The sequence below is a fragment of the Cygnus atratus genome, chromosome 7, assembly GCF_013377495.2.
Source record: "Cygnus atratus isolate AKBS03 ecotype Queensland, Australia chromosome 7, CAtr_DNAZoo_HiC_assembly, whole genome shotgun sequence".
Classification (NCBI taxonomy): domain Eukaryota; kingdom Metazoa; phylum Chordata; class Aves; order Anseriformes; family Anatidae; genus Cygnus; species Cygnus atratus.
In genome coordinates this window covers 31,756,935-31,775,621 of record NC_066368.1, presented here as the reverse complement: position 1 = coordinate 31,775,621, position 18,687 = coordinate 31,756,935, and the positions used below count along the sequence as shown (strand labels likewise).

The 18,687-nt window shown below is 40.8% G+C and overlaps 1 protein-coding gene across 1 annotated transcript in view; it reads left to right on the top strand.

Moving 5' to 3' along the window:
- NRG3 (neuregulin 3) overlaps positions 1–6,914 on the top strand; it is a 401,196-nt gene extending 394,282 nt beyond the window's left edge. Inside the window, exons 8-9 of the mRNA XM_035539071.1 lie at positions 881–1,051; positions 6,407–6,914. Coding sequence (XP_035394964.1) covers positions 881–1,051; positions 6,407–6,914 — 679 coding nt within the window. The remainder of the gene's footprint in view (positions 1–880; positions 1,052–6,406) is intronic.
- The last annotated feature ends 11,773 nt before the right edge of the window (positions 6,915–18,687 follow it).

The following is an 18,687-nucleotide window of genomic DNA, read 5'->3' as shown; positions in this document are numbered from 1 at the left end:
GTTTTGACATAATTGTGTGTTCCTTTATTTTTCCATTAGAAACAGCTGGATTTATGGTTAATATAACACAGCTCTGTGGATTCTAGACACCTTTTAATTCCTGTATGACATGGAAAAAATCATTCTTTTTCCAAAACGCTATAAAAATGTTGCTTACAAAAGCAATTTTCTAAAAATAAGTAGAAAACTATTACTTTATCATATTACAGTTTATATTTGATATCACATAAAGAAATATCTCTGTATTTGTCGATATATGTACAAACAAGAAAATTGATGTATATATTGCAAACATATCAATGTATATAAAATAATAAAACGATATCAAAAGAAATCTTGTCAAAATGGAGGAAACTTGCATTGTATATAGTTTCTTCAAGCTGGAGTTCAGAAGCTTCATTAATATATTTTTTCCAATTTAATGTTGTTGTATCAGCAAGCAGGACCCCTAAGCTGATAGGTGACATAATGGGCTTTAAATTTAAGATCTGATTTTGAGTTCAGCTCTAGGTATGATGGAGCTCTGCTGTTTATTTTCACTGTCTGAGGGTTCAACTCCTTATACCAGGATTATGGTACACAGCATGGAGGAAAAAAAAAAAAAAAAGCATCCTTCATCAAATACGAGAAAACATTTAATATACCAGTCAATTACTTTCATTCCTAGAAGGGTTGTGATCTATTAGATATGGCGTAAACAGCAGCTAGCTGTGGATTATAGCAGTAGATTTCCTTAGAGAATTTCTGCTGACATCGTAGACTGTCACTGCAAAGTTTATAAAAACCGTAATCCATGCATTATTAATTCTGAATCTTTACTTTGCAGAAGTTTACGCTTTTGCTGTGATAATTTTTACTGTACCCTTGATGTTGTTCCTAGAAGTCTCTCTTCATGCTGCAGCCCAGGACAAAAAAGTGGGATGCTACATAGAAATGCCTTTCGGAGGACTCCTCCCTTACCTCGGGGTAGGTTCAATGGAATTACTGGACCAGCATATCAACAGCTAGAAGAGTCAAGGATCACAGACCAGGACACAATGCCTTGTCATGGGTAAGTAATAAAATAACCATAGTGAGGTAGTTTGTTAGTGAATGCTTTAGGTAGTTAACATGCTTAGCCATTTGGTCCTTCCAGCTTTGTTCTAGTGTACTTTGGGTCCTGGGTTCATAGTGCTGAAAGCAGACAAATGTTTTTCGCATGCTGGCTGACTCTCTGGAGGGTAATGTGCTTTTACCTGGCTGGCTGCTCTTCCTTAGCCTTTCAAAGCGTGTAGGAGTTGTGATCAGCACCAGCTCTAAGTGACTGGCAACACTGTACTCCACAGTACTGCTTGGAAAAGTAGTTCTAGTAACTTTTGCACAGCACTTTCTTCCATCAGTACTGGACAAATAAGAGGAAATAATTCAGAGGGCCAACTTTCATGTTTTTTAACTAAATCTTTGTAGATTGTGTGTTTGCTGTAGACTGAAGACCAACCACGTCATATGGGTTTGTCTTTGAACACACACAAAGAACCCGATATTCTTCATTTTTTAATTCATCTCCAGCTGTACATAAGGTCTGAATTTCAGAAGTGCTTCTGAGCACCTACAGCTGCCTTTGAAGTCTTTTGCAATTGCCGAGTTGTTTTTCATAATATTTACATATCCCTATAGATTTTCAAAGACTTCCCAGAATCATTGCAAACACACTACGTGTACCACTAGAAGGAATGTCTGCAGTGGGGTGTAACAACCCTGGTTTCATTTGAACATGCTAAGGATGTGCACCCAGGCAGGCAGAGGCAGGCAGCTCACTTCCCCCCAGCTCCTCTGTCCCCTCTCCAGCCTGCAGCTGGTGTCCCTGCCTGTGGTACCTTGAGGGAAGGTGGTTTGCTCACTAGATCTCTTGTAGCTGAATCTGCCTAACGAAGCTGGCCACAGTAACTGGGGAAGGCAGACGAAGAGTGGGGCTTGCCTGGATGGGAGAAAACAAACCAGCAGGAGCTTTGGGTTTCTCTAGACTTCTGCTCAAGAGTTCAGATTTGTCTCATACTTCTTTCATTTGTTGCCATTTGCTTCTTCAAAGGAAAAAAAAAAAAACTTGTTTATTACTTCTTACAGTAAATATACTTTGTTCGTTTGTACAATAACGTATCCATGATTCCTTAAGAAAATTGCGACTCTGAACGCAAGCCTTACTGTTATGGGTAGGCTACCACATGGCAGTGTCTTGCAACACAGGCTGTGAAGAAAAGCTGCAGCCTCTTCCAGGTTGAGAAGTGAGATAGAAAACACAGCAAAGCTGTCTTGTGTGTTAGCTGTATTTACTCCTCCCTAGGAAATCAGGGTGTGATATTACAAGTATCGTCTTGCATTGGCCTATGCTTGGCCTGTTGCCACTCTGCAAAAAGGTTGATTTTTCAGCCGTGCTGTGAACCCTTCTAGCCTCAATCCCTGAAGCACTTCATCCTTATTTTCTGCACTGTGCATGTCTGTAGAATTTCACTTTCTTCCTACTGCCCCTAACGGTAGGACCTTTCCTCAGAAAGAGCCCTGCAAATCCATCAGCAGGTGCAGTAGTGACAGGCAGTCACAGCAGTATGTGTCTGTCACAGGCATGGTACCAACATCCTTAAACCAGTCCGCATGAGAAGTAATTATAAAAATGTCAATGTTAGTCATGAAAATAAAGGCAAATCTTTGATCTTGCTTTATTACAGTGTTTCGCTAACGATGGCTTTTACTAAAAAGAAGTCTTTAAAGAGAGTAACAATGCTTTTTGCATGTGACACAGTAATGAAACACTCTTCAACCAAAATATAAATACACAACTTATGTCTGAACAAAAATAAAAATTGATTCGCTAATTCTACTTTCTGTGAAATTCTTCTAACCAGAACAGTTTTTCCCCAAATCTGTTTCTTACCATCTGAGTATCCCCCAGTTTCAGAGTATCCCCCAGTTTCAGACTGTTGGTGTTCTCAATAGTTTTCCAGCCCATCTAAGCAGGTTCCCTGCCCCTGCAGAAGCTGTGGTCCTTTTGCTGCTGTGAGGAAACACCAGCTCTCATTATTTGCAAATCTAACATTTGCAGAGTTCAAGTCAAATACAACAGATACCAGTCAATTTATCAGTATGCTACTCAAAGCAGAAGAAAAACCTGCTTGAAATAAGGGGCTTAAGGAAAACAAACCATCTCCATGGCACTCGCTTTTCAGAGCCTGATGAGCATCTCAGGGTGCCACCAGTGTGCACGCAGGGAGGCGGACAACATTTTGAGCCTGTGCTTTCAGTGACAGTTGTTTGCATTACTTGGTGTTAGCTGCTAGGAGTAGTGTCCTGTGTCTGCAAATGCGTATTTATACAGGTATAAATGTGTTTACAGATACCCAGCGTGTGATATGTACCGGTAGACGTACAGGTACATGTGCTGACAAGGCCGAACTGAAGCCTGTTAATGCCACTGCAATGACTCCCATTCATCACAATGGACTTGGCCATCAGGCGTATGCAGTGAGCACCTACAGCAGTACGGCTTCCAGCAAAGCTGCTTGTGCTGTGCTGAGTAAAACCCATTTTGTATTTTAAGTTCTGATCCCTTCTGTCTCACTTTAATGTCTATTTTAAGGGGCAGTATAATTATTATACTTCTTTCAGCTTCATTCTTTGATGCAAACTCTTGAAAACTGTGTAACTGATATTTACTGTTGCAGATTTATATATGTTTGCATTTTTTATTTTGCTTGGAGGAAGGGTGGACAGAGCTGCACTTTGAAGTACATACATACGCTTGAATTTAGTCAGACAAATTTTTTTTTTTTTTTTCAGATTAAAAATGGTACAGATATCTTTCTTAAGGGAAACTATAGTTCTGGGAAAGTTTAATTACAGGAAAAAAAGTAATTATGGTTCTGCACTTATAAATGCTTATTGAAACTTAAGACTCAATCTATTGAAAACAGCAACAGTCTGGTGTCACAACTAGAAACATGGACCCATTTGTAACCGAAAGCTGGCTCTCACATGGCTCAGAAGTCATATCCCTACTAGTTTAACACGTCGCTTATTACACACTATATGCTTTAATTCAACCTCAGTCCTCCTTTGAAAGCTCTGTGAGCAAAGGACAGAAACATATAATTCTGGCACAAATTTGGTGCATTGATCAAAAAAATCTATGGAAATATGCCAGGCATTATGTTACATGTTATTGTTGCTGCCAATTAGTTTTCAAAATACCAAGAACAATTGAATCCCTTTTGTGGAACTGCAAAATGTTACTGTTTTCTCACCAAACCCATTCGGATAATTCCATCTTTTCTTAGTTTTGCTCATACATCATCCATATAATAAATACATCCATTGCATGTGAAATTCATTAAAAAAATTCACTCCCTTTGTTTTCAGGGTGCAGCCCAGAATATATTTAGGGCCTGAATTACCAAAAAAGGGAATATCGCAGCTGATGAGATCCCTCCAGCTATAGTCGTTTGAACAATTATATAATAAGCAAATGCAAAGGAAACAAGAATGGGCACAACCCACAGGTCTGCACTTTTTTTCCTTTTTTTTTTTTTTTTTTTTTCAGTTGTCCTCCCTCTGGAATACTTTTGCTGCTCAGTTTTTCATTCATACTGATTCTTAAAAACTGTTTGAAAAGGCCCTTGGTAAATGGCTAGAAGTGTGTCTAAGCAGAGAACAAACATAATTAACCAAAAGCTGAGTCCCACCTGGTTCGGCCATAAAACATGTATAGCATGTACAAGAAGCACTGTTGCGTATCCTCAAAAGCCACTTGCTTCATTATTCCCCTGGGTCCCACTTCCCAAAGCAGTATCTCATTCCATCAGATAGCAACAAGGATCACAACGCCTCCTCCTTATCAGAGCTCCCAGCTGTGGTTTATGGTCTGCTGGGGAGGCTGCTGCAGAGCTTTAGTGCAGCGGCTGCACAGCAGTGCACACGTGCACGTGTCTGGGCTAATGTGTCGAGCAGTTGTACAAACACACTGCCACCATAGATGAGCTAATTACAAGTCAGCGGCGCTCTACTGGAAATGAGCCTAAAGATATTTACTCCTCTTTTTTCTGTCTGACAGCTTACCAGGAGGATGGGGCCAAAGGAAACCTTTCCACTTAATTAGCACTGTACGCTAATATCAGACTGCAGCTGTTTTGTACGCTTTAATTCCTGTTCCTAAGTTCTCTTTCTGCTAATGCCAAAAGAAGCAAGGCACATGTGAATAGGATATCCCTGGGGGAGGTCCAGCAGGCTTAAGCAACATTCAGAAAAATATGCTTGATGTATAAACTCAAACACCTGCCTGATGCTAGATCCAGACGTTGCTTTCCTTCACCAAGGATACAACATGTTAGATTTCATCATTACCTTGCCCTATTAAATAGTGATATGATCTCAAAACTGATGATACATAAAATATGATCCAGTGAGGGGGTGATGTCTATGGTTCTCGGTAATCATGACTAGCAGAAATACTCTTACAGCACTGGATTTCTACTCATACTTCTGAATTGGAAACATCTTTTTTTTTTGGTATTGTTTCCTTTATATTTAGCATACTTTTCATTTCTGGCTTTTTAAGTATTTCTTATAAATGAAAACATTTTCTGATATGACTAATGAATTTGGCTGTGAAGCAAAATGGAAATGTCGATGAAAATTCACCAAAGTTGCCTCACCATAAAAGAAATCATACTATGACATGTGTTAATGGAGGATAAGTGATTTTTCTTGAAATAAAGGTGAATAACATTTTCCAGGGCACAATGTATTATTTCCAGATGAGACTTAAGAAACCAAATCATATCAACATAGGCAGTATGGGTGATTGAAAAGAACGGCACATTTTTCAGAGGTACAATGCACTTAGATGCTCTGAGTGTTTGAAGGGGACCGCATGTGTTTCCATGCAAATAAAGAGACCAGCTGGATTTTGTTTAAAGTTCTTTTTGTTCTGCATCTTTTTACATGTTTTCCTGAAATAGTGATTTGACATTGAGAGTTTTGATGTTCAGGAAAGCATCAATTCATTTCCCCGGTTATGAATGAAGGAATGGGATTTCAAATTTGATTTGAAAAATAGTAATGATAATAATAATACAGTGTAACTCATGCAAGCATTTAGAAAGCAATTGTCATTATTCTCATGTACTGGTGGGGAAAATGGGACAGAGAGAAAAGCAGTGGTTTGCCACAGGCAATAAAAGCCAGGTCTCCAGAGTCTGCTGTTTTCCCCAGGGTCGTACTAGCACTAAGTGCTCCTAGTGTGAAAAAAAAAAAAAAAAAAAAAAAAAGCCATGTATCTTTCCAGCACAGCTCGCTGACTTTCATACAACATTCCTCTGGGTCACATCTGACTGCCCAATGTGCAACATAACCTTTTTCTTTTTATTATTCTTTTCAGGTATTCATCCAGTGGTTTAAAAACTCCTCAGAATACTTCAATAAATATGCAACTGCCTTCAAGAGAAACAACCCCTTATTTTAATAACGTGGATCAGAAGGACTTGGTCGGATATTCATCTTCAAGGGCCAACTCAGTTCCCATCATCCCGTCTGTGGGCTTGGATGAAGCCTGCATGCAAATGCAAAATGTTTCTGAAGTAACAGGCATCAAATGGTGCAAAAACTCTTATTCAGCTGAACTTGTCAATGTGAGTTCCCCAGTCAGTAATTGTCTTATAGCAGAACAACACGAAGTAAAAATATTGCTAGAAACTGTGCAGGAGCAGATTCGGATTCTGACCGATGCGAGGAGGTCAGAGGACTACGAACTGGCGAGTGTAGAAGCAGAGAGCAGCGTGAGTGAAAACACAGCGTTTCTGCCCATGAGCCCCATGGCCAAGTCAGAACGAGAGGCACAATTTGTCTTAAAAAGTGAAACACAAAGAGACTCAGTATTGACCAAGTGACTTTGTGTGGGGGTTGTGGGAGGGGAAACGAGATCTGTGCATTTGATGCTTTGCTAAACAGGAAAGGAGGAAATTAAATACAAATTATTTATATGCATTAATTTAAGAGCATCTACTTAGAAGAAACCAAATAGTCAATCGCCCTCATATCATAGTGTTTTTTAACAAAATATTTTTTTAAGGGAAAGAAAAGTTCCAGGAGGGATAAGGCGTACATCAGGTGCTTTCTAGGCAGGATTATACATACAGTTTCAGTTACAGAGCATTTTAACACTGTCCTGTTTGGCTGTCAGAAGGCTTCGGCTATGCATCCTTTTTTCAGTAAAGGCCAAGACCTTCCTTAGGTTCATTCCTGGTTTCAGGGCAGTGCTGCAGCGCGTGCTGGCAGGGGCACAGGTCCCGTAACCCCAGCGCAGGCCTGGTCCCCTCTCCCCCTCTCCTCTTGGCTCCAGGTTCATCCCGAGAGAGCAAACACACAAACAGCTACTTCTCGGCACCAACTGTGGAGTGACCACCAGTCCCTAACTGAGCTAAACTCTCTACCTTACTTGAGTATGTCAGTCGGCTTAAGAAAGTCAGTGGAAACATCTAGGAGCTTTGGGTCAGGCCAAGCGTGGAGTGGGATTGGGGCCTCTGGAGATGCAGTGGCCAGGAGCCCGTGGCTGCCCTGTCTTCTTCTGAGCTTTGCCTATCAGAGCTGCCTCGGTGGAGGAAGAGGAAGAACAAGAGAAACAAAGTGCAGAAGTGTGTGCTGTGGCAGGGTGGGTTGGTTTCTTTTGTAAGAGCGGGAATGTAAACCCCATTGTTCTTACCAACCCCTCAACATTTCTAAATTATTATACTTCAGAGGCATTTGTAAGCTCTCAAGGATCACTTCTGAGTGTGCGTGTATTTTTTTTTACCTTATTTTTTTTTATGGGTTGTTCAGAGATGCATCAGGGAGGTCCAGTATGATCGAAGGCCAGCCGGTAAGTGTCCATGCTGCCCTAATTTGCTCCCGCTTTCAGTTCTTCAGTCACTTTAATTAATCGTGGCTTAGGCTTGTGAACTTTAAAGCTCCAGTCCTGCAGATGGTACGGTATGGGCAGACCCGTGATCATGCACACAGCTGATTCTGATGGGGCTATACATGAGCAGATGGTTTCCACCAAATCAATCCCTGCCGGGGATCAAGGCCTTAGAGAAGAAATGTCGTTTCCTGGTTGCAGTATCCCAATTGCATTATAACCGTTTTTTGCATTTGCTTTCGAGTCCCTCTTCTCCCCAGTAAACTGTAACATAATATGCGAATGACACCATGAATTGGGTTCAGTGTCCCACACATTGCAGTTTTTATTAGTATTAAAATATCTGCTTATTTGTGGAGAAAAAGAAGATGAACTATAATAAATAATTACCAAATAGCCTTCCCTGGTTAATGTCAGAAGATTGATTTTAAAACAATTACAGTATATACAGAATGTATTAAAATATTCCTTTGCAGCATATTGTTAAATTTATTAGATGTGCCCCAGACTTTCCAGTTCACAAGTCTCAAGATTTCCCAAAATAGCACAATTGATCACACAGTGCTGTTGTATGTTTAGTCAGAATAAAGCAATATTTTAACCTCTGTCAAGTAAATTTCAAAAAGAAATGCTGAAGGTGTATGTCATTTATTTTGTGCCTAGTTAAGGCATTAAAAAAAAACCTATTCACAAGTCTTCATTCAGCAAGTCTTATTTTGGGTTTCTTTTGTTTTATTTTGTTTTGGTTGTTGTTTGTTTGTTTTGTTTATGTGTGTTTGTGCTTTTTTGATTTTTTTTTTTAAGATAAAAGTTGATGAAATTGTCTTGTTTACAAAACTTTCTATGGCTGTAATCTTTGCTGTGTGTTTTCAATAAAAGTGTATTTGAGGGCAAACTATGCTTTATGCCCCAGGGTGGAGCATGCTTCATTCAGACTCCCTTCCTCAAAGCTACAGAGCTTTTCTTGTAGCAGTAAGACGAGACTTTAGGCTGGGATCGGTTTCTCCATGACATATTTCTGCACTATGTGGTGGCTGGGCACAATCTCACTGGGCATGAGCTGAGCTGCCTGCAGTCAGCATGGCACCAAGCCCACACCAAATAAACCCTCTGAAAGATGAGGTGTGTTAGGTGGGTCTCAATTTCACATCAGTACATTTGTGTGACTTTTCTGGTAGCTGTTTGCATCTTGCCAGCTCAGAACATGAGCGAAGTGAGCTTGCATCTGCCCAAAAGCCCTGTACAGATACCTGCAATTTACAAAATGGCTACTGTGTAAAGCTCTGAGTCAATAATCTGTGAAGCGTGCTCACAATTAGATAATTGTTCACCATTTACTTCTTCAAGAGATGGCCTCTCTGCAGTAAAGTGCAGAATCCTGCCCAAATAGCTGTTTCAATGCTAAATCTTTTCAATCCAACTGTAAGGCCTACCTGCTCCCAAATCCTAGCAAACTGTGCAATCTCACCTTTGGCAATGTATTGGAAACACACTGCAAGATTTCTGTTGAAGAAAGAACTATATCATAAGCAATGCCTTTATTGAGAGAATGTGTTCACTCAGCACCCCCAAAAGACCCAGAAGGAGGGCAAGAGCAATGTATTTAAGACAATAAAATGTTTGATTGAATGACAGATGAAGATCTGAAATGGTGAGGATATCTTCAGTTCATGTTAGAGATGCGATCTTGTATTCAGCAAAGGATGTGTGACTGTTATATGTTAACTGTTCTATTCAGTTTTCAGCATGTTTGAATAGAGAGACGTTAATATTAACCATATGACAGACTAGCGTATTATTTGTTAAGAGTATCATTTCAGATCCTGTTGAAACTGTCATGGTTTACAGAGGAAAAGAAAAAGGTTTTCAAACATCTAAATAGGTAGCCTTGATGTGAAGTGTGTTTCTCTAATGCAACTGTTTTCCCCCATGGACCCTCCTACTTTACAGTGAATGGGACAACATTTTCTCTGAGGTCTGCCAATTAGTTTCGTAGAGGGCACAAAAGATTCCTTAAAGTTGCACTGAAACAGCTGAAATAGTAGGCCAAATTTTGCTTTACTTCTGAACCTTATGGTCCCATTGAACTCAGCAGATCAGAGGGGATGTATCAGTGCGAAACGTAGTTTATTCCTAAAATTGCATCTGTTCCTAGCCTTGGAAACAGACTGTAATCTGCCTAAAAGAGGCTCTGAACTCCGTCGTTTACCTGTAACATAATTAAAAATTATATCTGACCTATGAAGTTCAAGTGTAGTCTGGTGTGAAAATTCACACGCACAGTGCTACACTCGAGTAAACCGGGAGAACAGCTAAATAAATGGAGGTGAACTTTCTCTGAACTGAGCAGATGAAGCCTGCATCTATTCAGTGTAATGCTGGGGAGCAGAATTATGAGAGGAATGTTTTGATTTTTTCTTTTTCTTCAAAACAGTCCAAAATAACCCTAAAAAGCAGTCAAACAATCCCAACATTTGAAGTAGGAAATGTGGGTGAGTATGGGCACATCTCATGTCATCAGACACTGAAAAACTCTTCAGTACATCCGTATTACCCAAAGCTGAAACGTTTTAATTCTTGAAGGATCACATTTAGGTAAACAAACATACCAGTGAAGAAAGCTCTTCAACATGCTTTTGGTATCTAGTCACCTAGCCAAGCTCTCAGCTGCTGTACTCAGTGCTGATATATTAATGATATATTAGTCATGTCCCAAGTCTCTCCTACTCAATGTCCAGTTTAGTGTCATGAAGCTTAGTAGCCTATCACAAGATGCAGGGACTTCTACATAGATTTATGGAGCTATCTTCATTCTGCATATGAAAATCAGACTCATATCAGTGTGCAAACACCCTCACTACATGCAGTACAAGGTTTGTCGGCCAAGTGCTTGGCTTGCCACATTGATCCTCTTATAGGGGCTGAATACCATTGACTGGGGCCCAATAGGAATGAACTTAGCACCACTTAAATGTAACTAATTCTAATGTTATTCATCAAAATCCTCTGAAGAACCTGGTTTAAATTTGGGAAAAAAAAAAAAAGAAAGAAAAAAAGAATGAGACTATAGCATGTATATGATCAAGCATGTACTAGCTCCTGAATCAAAATGTTCGACCAGATAATTCATATCTACTTCTCATGTAGGGAGGAAAAAAAAATTGGATTCCTCTTCCCAATCCATCCCCAGATTCCTTCAGTCTAATTTTGAATGTTACTTGAGCTCTTAAAAAGAAGTTATGAAAATGAATACCAAAGAAGAACTCTTTCAGAGTCCTAGCTGCAGCAAATGAAATTAAAGCTTGAAGGAGCAGACCCAGAATAAAAACTGTTTTTGAAAAGGGCATAAATATCAATTGCCTTTCAATAAAATACAATTTCCCTGTAAACTGTATTTCCCTTGGGAGACCAATGAGTTTATATGAGTGATTTGTTATCTTGGCATGAATTTAAAATGTTCATCTTCAAGCAGATTGGGAAAAAGCAAATATTTAGTATAGATTTTTCAGCTTTAAAAAACAAAGATCAATTCATAGAGTAATATAGTTCTTTATCTTGCTGAAAATATAACGGGATGCACACTTTTTTCTTTTTGTGCTGTGTTATTACTGCAATATGACAGCAAGCTCCCTTTGTTTTGATGTCTACCCACGTGAAAACAACTGGGACACTCACTTTTCAGGTTTTAGTCATGGCACCTCCAAATCACCGTTATCAAACAGGATTTTTGTATTTTAAGTAACAAAGTTCACGCATGAGATAAAAATGACACAGCTATTACAGCAGTAAACTTATTCACGAGGTGTTTTTCATTTTTATTACACAGCAGTTAGTGGATTGGGCCACAGAGATTGGTAGTTTCTTGTAAGAAATATGGTCACGGAGCGTATCGCTGGCAGTGGGAAGCCAACACTGAGCCCAGAGCTGGGGAAACCTGCAGGGGGGGAGGAAGCAGTCATCCCCAGTGCATGCTGTGCAGTGTAAAGGGGCTTTCATCTTGACAGTAAAAAGCCATATACTGGTTTATCTGTTGAAATTGCCAAAAAAAACCTTACATTAATTTATTAACAACCATGTTAGTAATATTTGATGAAAGGAAAAGGGGCAGAAATTCCCAAATTGTTAGTACTTTTATCGTTCACTTGAACAAAGGTAATAATGTTTTGATTTGTTATTATTACAGCACCATTTTCAACATCTTCAATAGGGACAGGATGATCATGGTGCACTGACAGGATGCACTCAGCCTTATTTCCTTGAAAGGATTTAGCAGCATCCTCTTTGGTCAGCAGTCCTATAAAAGGGGAGTGATTTCCCAGGACCCCATATGGCTGTTCTTGTGAAACTTTTCCCCGATATAAAAATAAACAGCAGAACAACCTACAGGTTTTTGTTTGTTTTTCTTTTTCTATGAGGGGACAATTATAGGTGAAGAGCTTTTTACTGATGACTGAAGAACATAAATAAAGTATAGGACCTAATGTATGTAAGTGGCATGGAAATTCTCTATTTGTACTACAGCTTTTAGTCATATATTTGAAAAGTAATATATTCTGTAACACTGCCAGGAGCAGACCTACATGCAATTTGTATTTATTTTTCCTTAACACTGACCATGGGCTGTACCACATCACTGTAGTGACTGGGTATCTTGTCCTTTTTCCTTGCTCTTGCATTGCAAGGCCCACTTCTGTGCTGTCTCGTAGCTTCAGATGTCACTGAATTTACAGTATTCAGCATCTTTATTCACATTCATTTTACTTTATCATTGGAATCAAGAATAGAATTTACAGCCTAATTTCTGGGACAGTAGGGACAGCTACCAAGTAAATTTAAGGACTAAAACCTTTAAAATTCTATACATGTCCATTTGCATGCTGTAAGTAGCCCTTGCAGAAGAAGTTTCCCTCAAGAGAGGATTTGTGCAGGCTGTGCTGCAGGGTGCTTCCCTGCCCTTCCTTCACGGTTACCAGCTCCCAGCATTTCCAGTCACCAAGTCAGCGATCCTCTTCAGGTTTCTTTGTCCATACATTAACTCCCACTGCTTGTGTGCATATGATACAAAGTATTGCCACTTGTCTGACCTGGATATTCAGGCGGCCAAAGGTGAACATAAGGAACAGCCACAGGTCAGGCAGAGACAGCGGTTCCCTTTTCCCAGTAGGCTCCATGATAAATCCTTTTTTTTAGTTTCAAGTCCTCTGGTGTTTTCCCATGAATTAACACCTTGTCCAGTTGAATGTTGTTGCCTATGAAGGATGAATGGCTTGGCAGTAGGAGTAGTGGCCAGCACTTGTTCTGGGACGATTAGCAGTGCAAGCAGGACCAGAAGTCTCTGATCCCTGCAGGGTACCAAAAACCATCTGAAGTGAAGCTTTCTGCCTCTGATTCACACTAAAATGTCTCCAAAGGTTAAGATCCCTAGCGTGCACTACATTAAATAACATAATACAAATAATGCCGAAGCTTATGAAACAATCAAAAGAGTTACATGGCAAACACTGTTTTAAGTACATCTCGTTTTGATGTGGATGGAATAAGCTCTTAGTTGTGTAAATATCTGGAAAGTAAGAATAGAAATAATAGTACAAGAATACAACAAAATGCAAATAATAATATGCCAAAAGGTCTAGAATAGGTAGGGAGCTTCGCTGGCTATGGCACAGCTTTTTCCACAGGAGAGGAGGAATGGATTTTGAGTCATGCTAGGACACAACATCTGAGAAGCTTACCTCAGTTTCATTTCTCTCCGAGATCTCTCACATGTAAGTGAAATTTTAGTCATCTGCACTAGATCACTTTTTTTTAGTAAGTGATTTACAAATTCTGGAATCCTTTTCAAGTGCTGAATTTTGGAGGTTTCTGAGGATTTGGCTCATGGTTTGAACTGAGCTGTTACTCACAATTTAGCTGGAGCGATCCAAGCAGAAATGCTTCTGTCCATAAGGATAATTTCTGAACAGCATTAAAGCAGTTTGATTCCAACTAACTTCATTTTTTATACTTCATTGCATGTTCTCCTTGATTATTGCACAGGTGAAGCTGCCTCCAAACTCTTCTTAGAGTTGTCATCATAGATCGGATTTTAGCAAAGTAGCTGGTTCTGATCCTTTAATTTCAGTTCTGACCTTGGTCTGAAGTGTTCCTGTTACAGAACAGAGCTGGGTCTTGCAGTCCGAAATTATGTATGTGTACAAGCAAAAATCTCCATCTTATTCTGCAGCAACTGTTTGCATTAGAATCCAAGCATGGATGGTGTGAGAGGGCTGCCACGTTGATCTTCTCATATTATTGGTTTTGTTTATATTTTAAATATAAATTCTATGCTGTTTCTCTTTATTTTATATAGTGAAACAGTGAAGGTAAAGTCAGCCTGTCTGCATTTTCATCTCAGCTAACTATGGCAGCTTTTCTCCCAAAGCCGCTCAGGAGAATAACTCTTTGAAATCCTGACCTCAGAGAGAATTGATACCCCAGCAGGTGAGGATTATTCTGAGCAGGTTTTGTATGTGTGTATGATTATCTAGGCTTTCTTTCATCTTAATAAACTTACTTTCTTCCAAGTAAAACACTAAAAAAAAATTAAAACATTATAAACAGTGAAGCAAAGCTAAGGCAAGAGATGTTATCTGCATTCTCTGCAGAGGGGACAGGGGCTTAAGTAAGGGATCACTACCAGAAACCTTTCCGCTAGTATGATAATATTTTCACATGTTGTTAATGCCAAAATGGCTCTGTAGGGTTTGGTCACATACATTTGCAGATTGTGCCATGTATGTAAACTGGTAGCCTGTTCTAAATTGTCAATGGTCTGTAGCATCTCAGAATGGACTTTCCCACTAGCTGTCCTCACTAAGGACAGCATGCAACTTGCAGTTCGGTTTCATTTGACTAATAGGCATTTCTGGTGAATAGGCAGCAGTGACACCCTATTGCTGGGTGTCACACAAAGCCCCACATTGCTTGCTGGCAAGACAATCCTCCCGTCAGTCTTGCTGGCAGTGCTCTGTGCTGAGATCAGAGCATGCCCGCATCCTGCAGGTTCGACCCCTTGGTCAGGCAAGGAGTGAACACCACATTTCACAGTAGAGGAGGCTTCCTAAGTTAAATGCATCTGTCCCAGGACTGAGATAAAAGGGTGACTTGGGAAAAAAATACAAATCATAGTCCTTTAACAAAAGTCTCCTCTATTACCCTATACAGACTGACCACAAAGTTGGGGTTTCATTTCAGTTTCTTCACTAAGTAGTCTTGTGTTCACATTAATGTAAAACCATTTGTAGGCAGCTTCAGAGAATAACACATCACTCTGCAAACACCAGTGCTCTAAGGAGGTACTATAGCTGCTGGGCAACTTTCCGTCCTTGTGGGTAGGATCCGCATCGCAGCACTTTGTCTTCCTTAATTAGCTCACAGAACAGCCGGCGGTGCCCTGCACTGCTCTCCCACCATCTGCAGATGCAATCCTGGGCAACTGGCCGTACTGAAAGCACTTAGAAATGGAATGAAGGTAATGGAGACATGGTTTGCTGTTCACTATGAATATCCAGCTTGGATAGTTAGAATAACTGCAAGGGAAGAATTGCCTTTGCAACTCATGTGCCTGATTTATTGGTTAAATTGCTTTTCAGTCCTCGCCATTTAGCGAACAAGGACATTAAGATGTCCAAAAATAAACGTGGAGTGATTGGTTCCCAGAACTAGTTTTAATAGTCACAAATACAATATTTCAGACTTTTTACTGAACACTAACCAAGTAGAGTCAATCAAGCTTCATTTAAACAGATTATTTTCTATTCTGGAGTTATACTTGATTTCATACTTTCTTCTATTGACCACCATATCACATAAAATTATGTTTACCTTAAAACTGATCTGTAGATACGCATGAAACAGCACCTAAAATGTAGACATGAAATCTGAGCATTCCTAATGCATTGGATGAGTCTTGTGAAACCTTTTTAGCAGCTGAAAGTCTTGAACCATTCACTGAAATAAGACAACTAAAATACCAGCAAAATTGATTCTGCTGTCAATAAAATCACTAATAAACACTCGATTTGGATTTGGGGCTGGTGAATAATATATAAATATATATGTAACACCACATACACAAACTTTTTTTAGAACACAAAAATGAATGCTCCAACTTAAAGTTTCTTCATCTAAATAGCTGGGGACAGTACCACTTAACCACATAGCCTAAACACATTGACAAAGGGGAAAAAGCTGTCTATTTTCAACTGTGTTTATTTTTTTCACTGGTAAGAATAAAAAGAAAAGAAATATAATCACAGTGCCTATGACAAAGATCGTGTTTCAAGGAGTGTGCAATGTGTACCATTATTATTTTGACTGCAAATGGAAGACACTTTTAAACTGACTGTGGTTCAAAGGAAATAACCTTAGAAAAACTGTCATGCAGCATTCCAGGAAATGTTTTGGTTTGGTATGTTTGGCCTCCGTTTTTGTGGAGCTGTACATTCCTGTCCATGGTTTTAAAGGATATAAAAAAAAAAAAAAAAAAAAAGAACTGATTTCAGAATCAATCTGTATTTTGACTCGTTTTTATACTTCCAATGCCCATATGAGTGAGCAAAGCTGAACAGCATCATTTTCCCACTTAGTGTCACAAATGAGTTCTATTGTGTGTGTTATTGAATTCAGCCCTTTTTCCTTACCAAAGCAGTGTTCTACCATCACCAGTGATCGCTTCTCTCCAAGCAGAATTTTCACTTGAAAGAAAAGCCACAAAGAGGGACAAGACTAATCTGTCTGAAAATGAAAGCTTTCCTCGCCTCAGCCTCGATGCTGGGAGGACCGGCTGGGATTTGCTGGAGTTGGAGACAGGGAGGCACAAGGGTCTCTCACATGTCAGCACCCACAGGGCACATGCATGAAAAGCTCAGGTCTTCTGCTATTTAAGTCAATTTTTCCAGTCTCGCCTACAAGCCTCTCAGTTTTAGGCACTCAGACTGAAGCAGGTAGAATGGCTGAAGTATCAAAACAACACATTGACAAGGGGAATCAGCTGAGAAAGGAGGCAGAGACAGCAATGCCTTTAGTTCTGGACTATGAGGGGGAAAAAAAGCATAAATTCTTTGCAAAATGACCTCCCATCTTAACACAATGAAACAGATCTAGGCGACATCACTAATGTTTCTTACAGGAAAAAGAAAAGAGGGAGAACTTTAAAGCAACTTACATTTCAAAAGCAGAAGGTGAAGATCTCCAGCCAGGTCTGCAGAAGAGCAGCAGGAGTGGAACCACAAACTGTTCATCCCTCCTTGGTCAGCCAGCACCTGGGACTCCAGGTTCAAACCTCCAGAAACTTCCCAAAATGGCGGCCAGCACTGTCCCTGTGGCTGGGGCATGCGGTGTCCCCACAGTGGCCATGGGGATGTGGCAAAATGTCAGTGTCACCCATCAAACCCAGGTGGGTTACCACGCTGTGGTGGGTGGCACCTCCTGGGGTTCCATGTTGTGTGGACAGCTGCGTTTTGGGGTGGCATTTTCACACACAGCCCTGGCGGTATGGGCTGGACTGCTTGGTGCTAAGCCTATTAACTGTCCAAAACCCAAAGGAACGTCATGACTTCCTCCAAAAACATCCCTCTGATAGCCCCAGGGCAAAGCCTGGAGCTGCCTTGATCCCTGCAGCTGCTGGCTCCCCTTGCAATGCACTGAACACCCAAAATCCCACTGAGAGCCCATAGGAATCACAGAATCAGCAAGGTTGGAAGGGACCTCTGAAGATCATCGAGTCCAACCCCCCTGCTGAGCAAGATCACCTAGAGCACGTTGCGCAGGATGGCATCCAGGCAGCTTTTGAATATCTCCAGAGGAGACTGCACAACCTCTGGGCAACCTGTTCCAGTGCTCTGTCACCCTCACAGTAAAGTGCCCTCTCATATTGAACCAGAACCTCCTGTGCTTCAGTTTGTGCCCATTGCCTCATCCTGTCACTGGGCACAACTGAAAAGACACCAACTCTATCCCCTCAACACCCTCCCCTCAGATATTTATACACATTGATGAGGTCTCCCCTCAGTCTCCTCTTTTCCAGGCTAAACAGGCCCAGCTCTCTCAGCCTGTCCTCGTACAACAGGTGCTCCAGTCCTCTCATCATCTTTGTAGCCCTCCTCTGAACTTGCTCCACAATCTCCATGTCCCTCTTGTACTGGGGAGCCCAGAACTGGACACAGTACTCCAGGTGTGGCCTCACCAGGGCTGAGTAGAGGGCAGTTGAACTTCATGAGGTTCCTCTCGGCCTAGCCCTCCAGCCTGTTGAGGTCCCTCAGAATGGGAGCACAGCCCTCTGAGGTATCAGCCTCTCCTCCCAGCTTTGTGTTGTCAGAAGGGAGGGCCCAGGGCTGGGGGCAGCGCACTGCAGGCCCGCGTGTCAGGGGGACACCAGGCCCCGTCACGGTTCTCTGCCACTTGGGCTTTCTTCGTGCCCCACTGCCACTGCCACTTCGTGCTCCCAGCCACTGCCTTGAAGAGCCCTGCTTTCCTAGCTGGCTCTTAGGCTTTTCCTTTTTTTAAAAATGTGTCTCAGAGTATCTGTCTGAATCTGTCACTTGGCCTCTTCTAATGCATGTTTTTTGCTTGAAATCTGTCTTTAAGGGTGTTGGTTCAAGTGCTTTTGAACACACCAACTTACAAAACGGCAGGAAAATATTCTGCTTGCAAAGTCCCATTTCCACAAGCAGAGGTGCTCTGAAGAGCATAATGTTGTAACCCATTGGTCTAACAACACTTTTTTC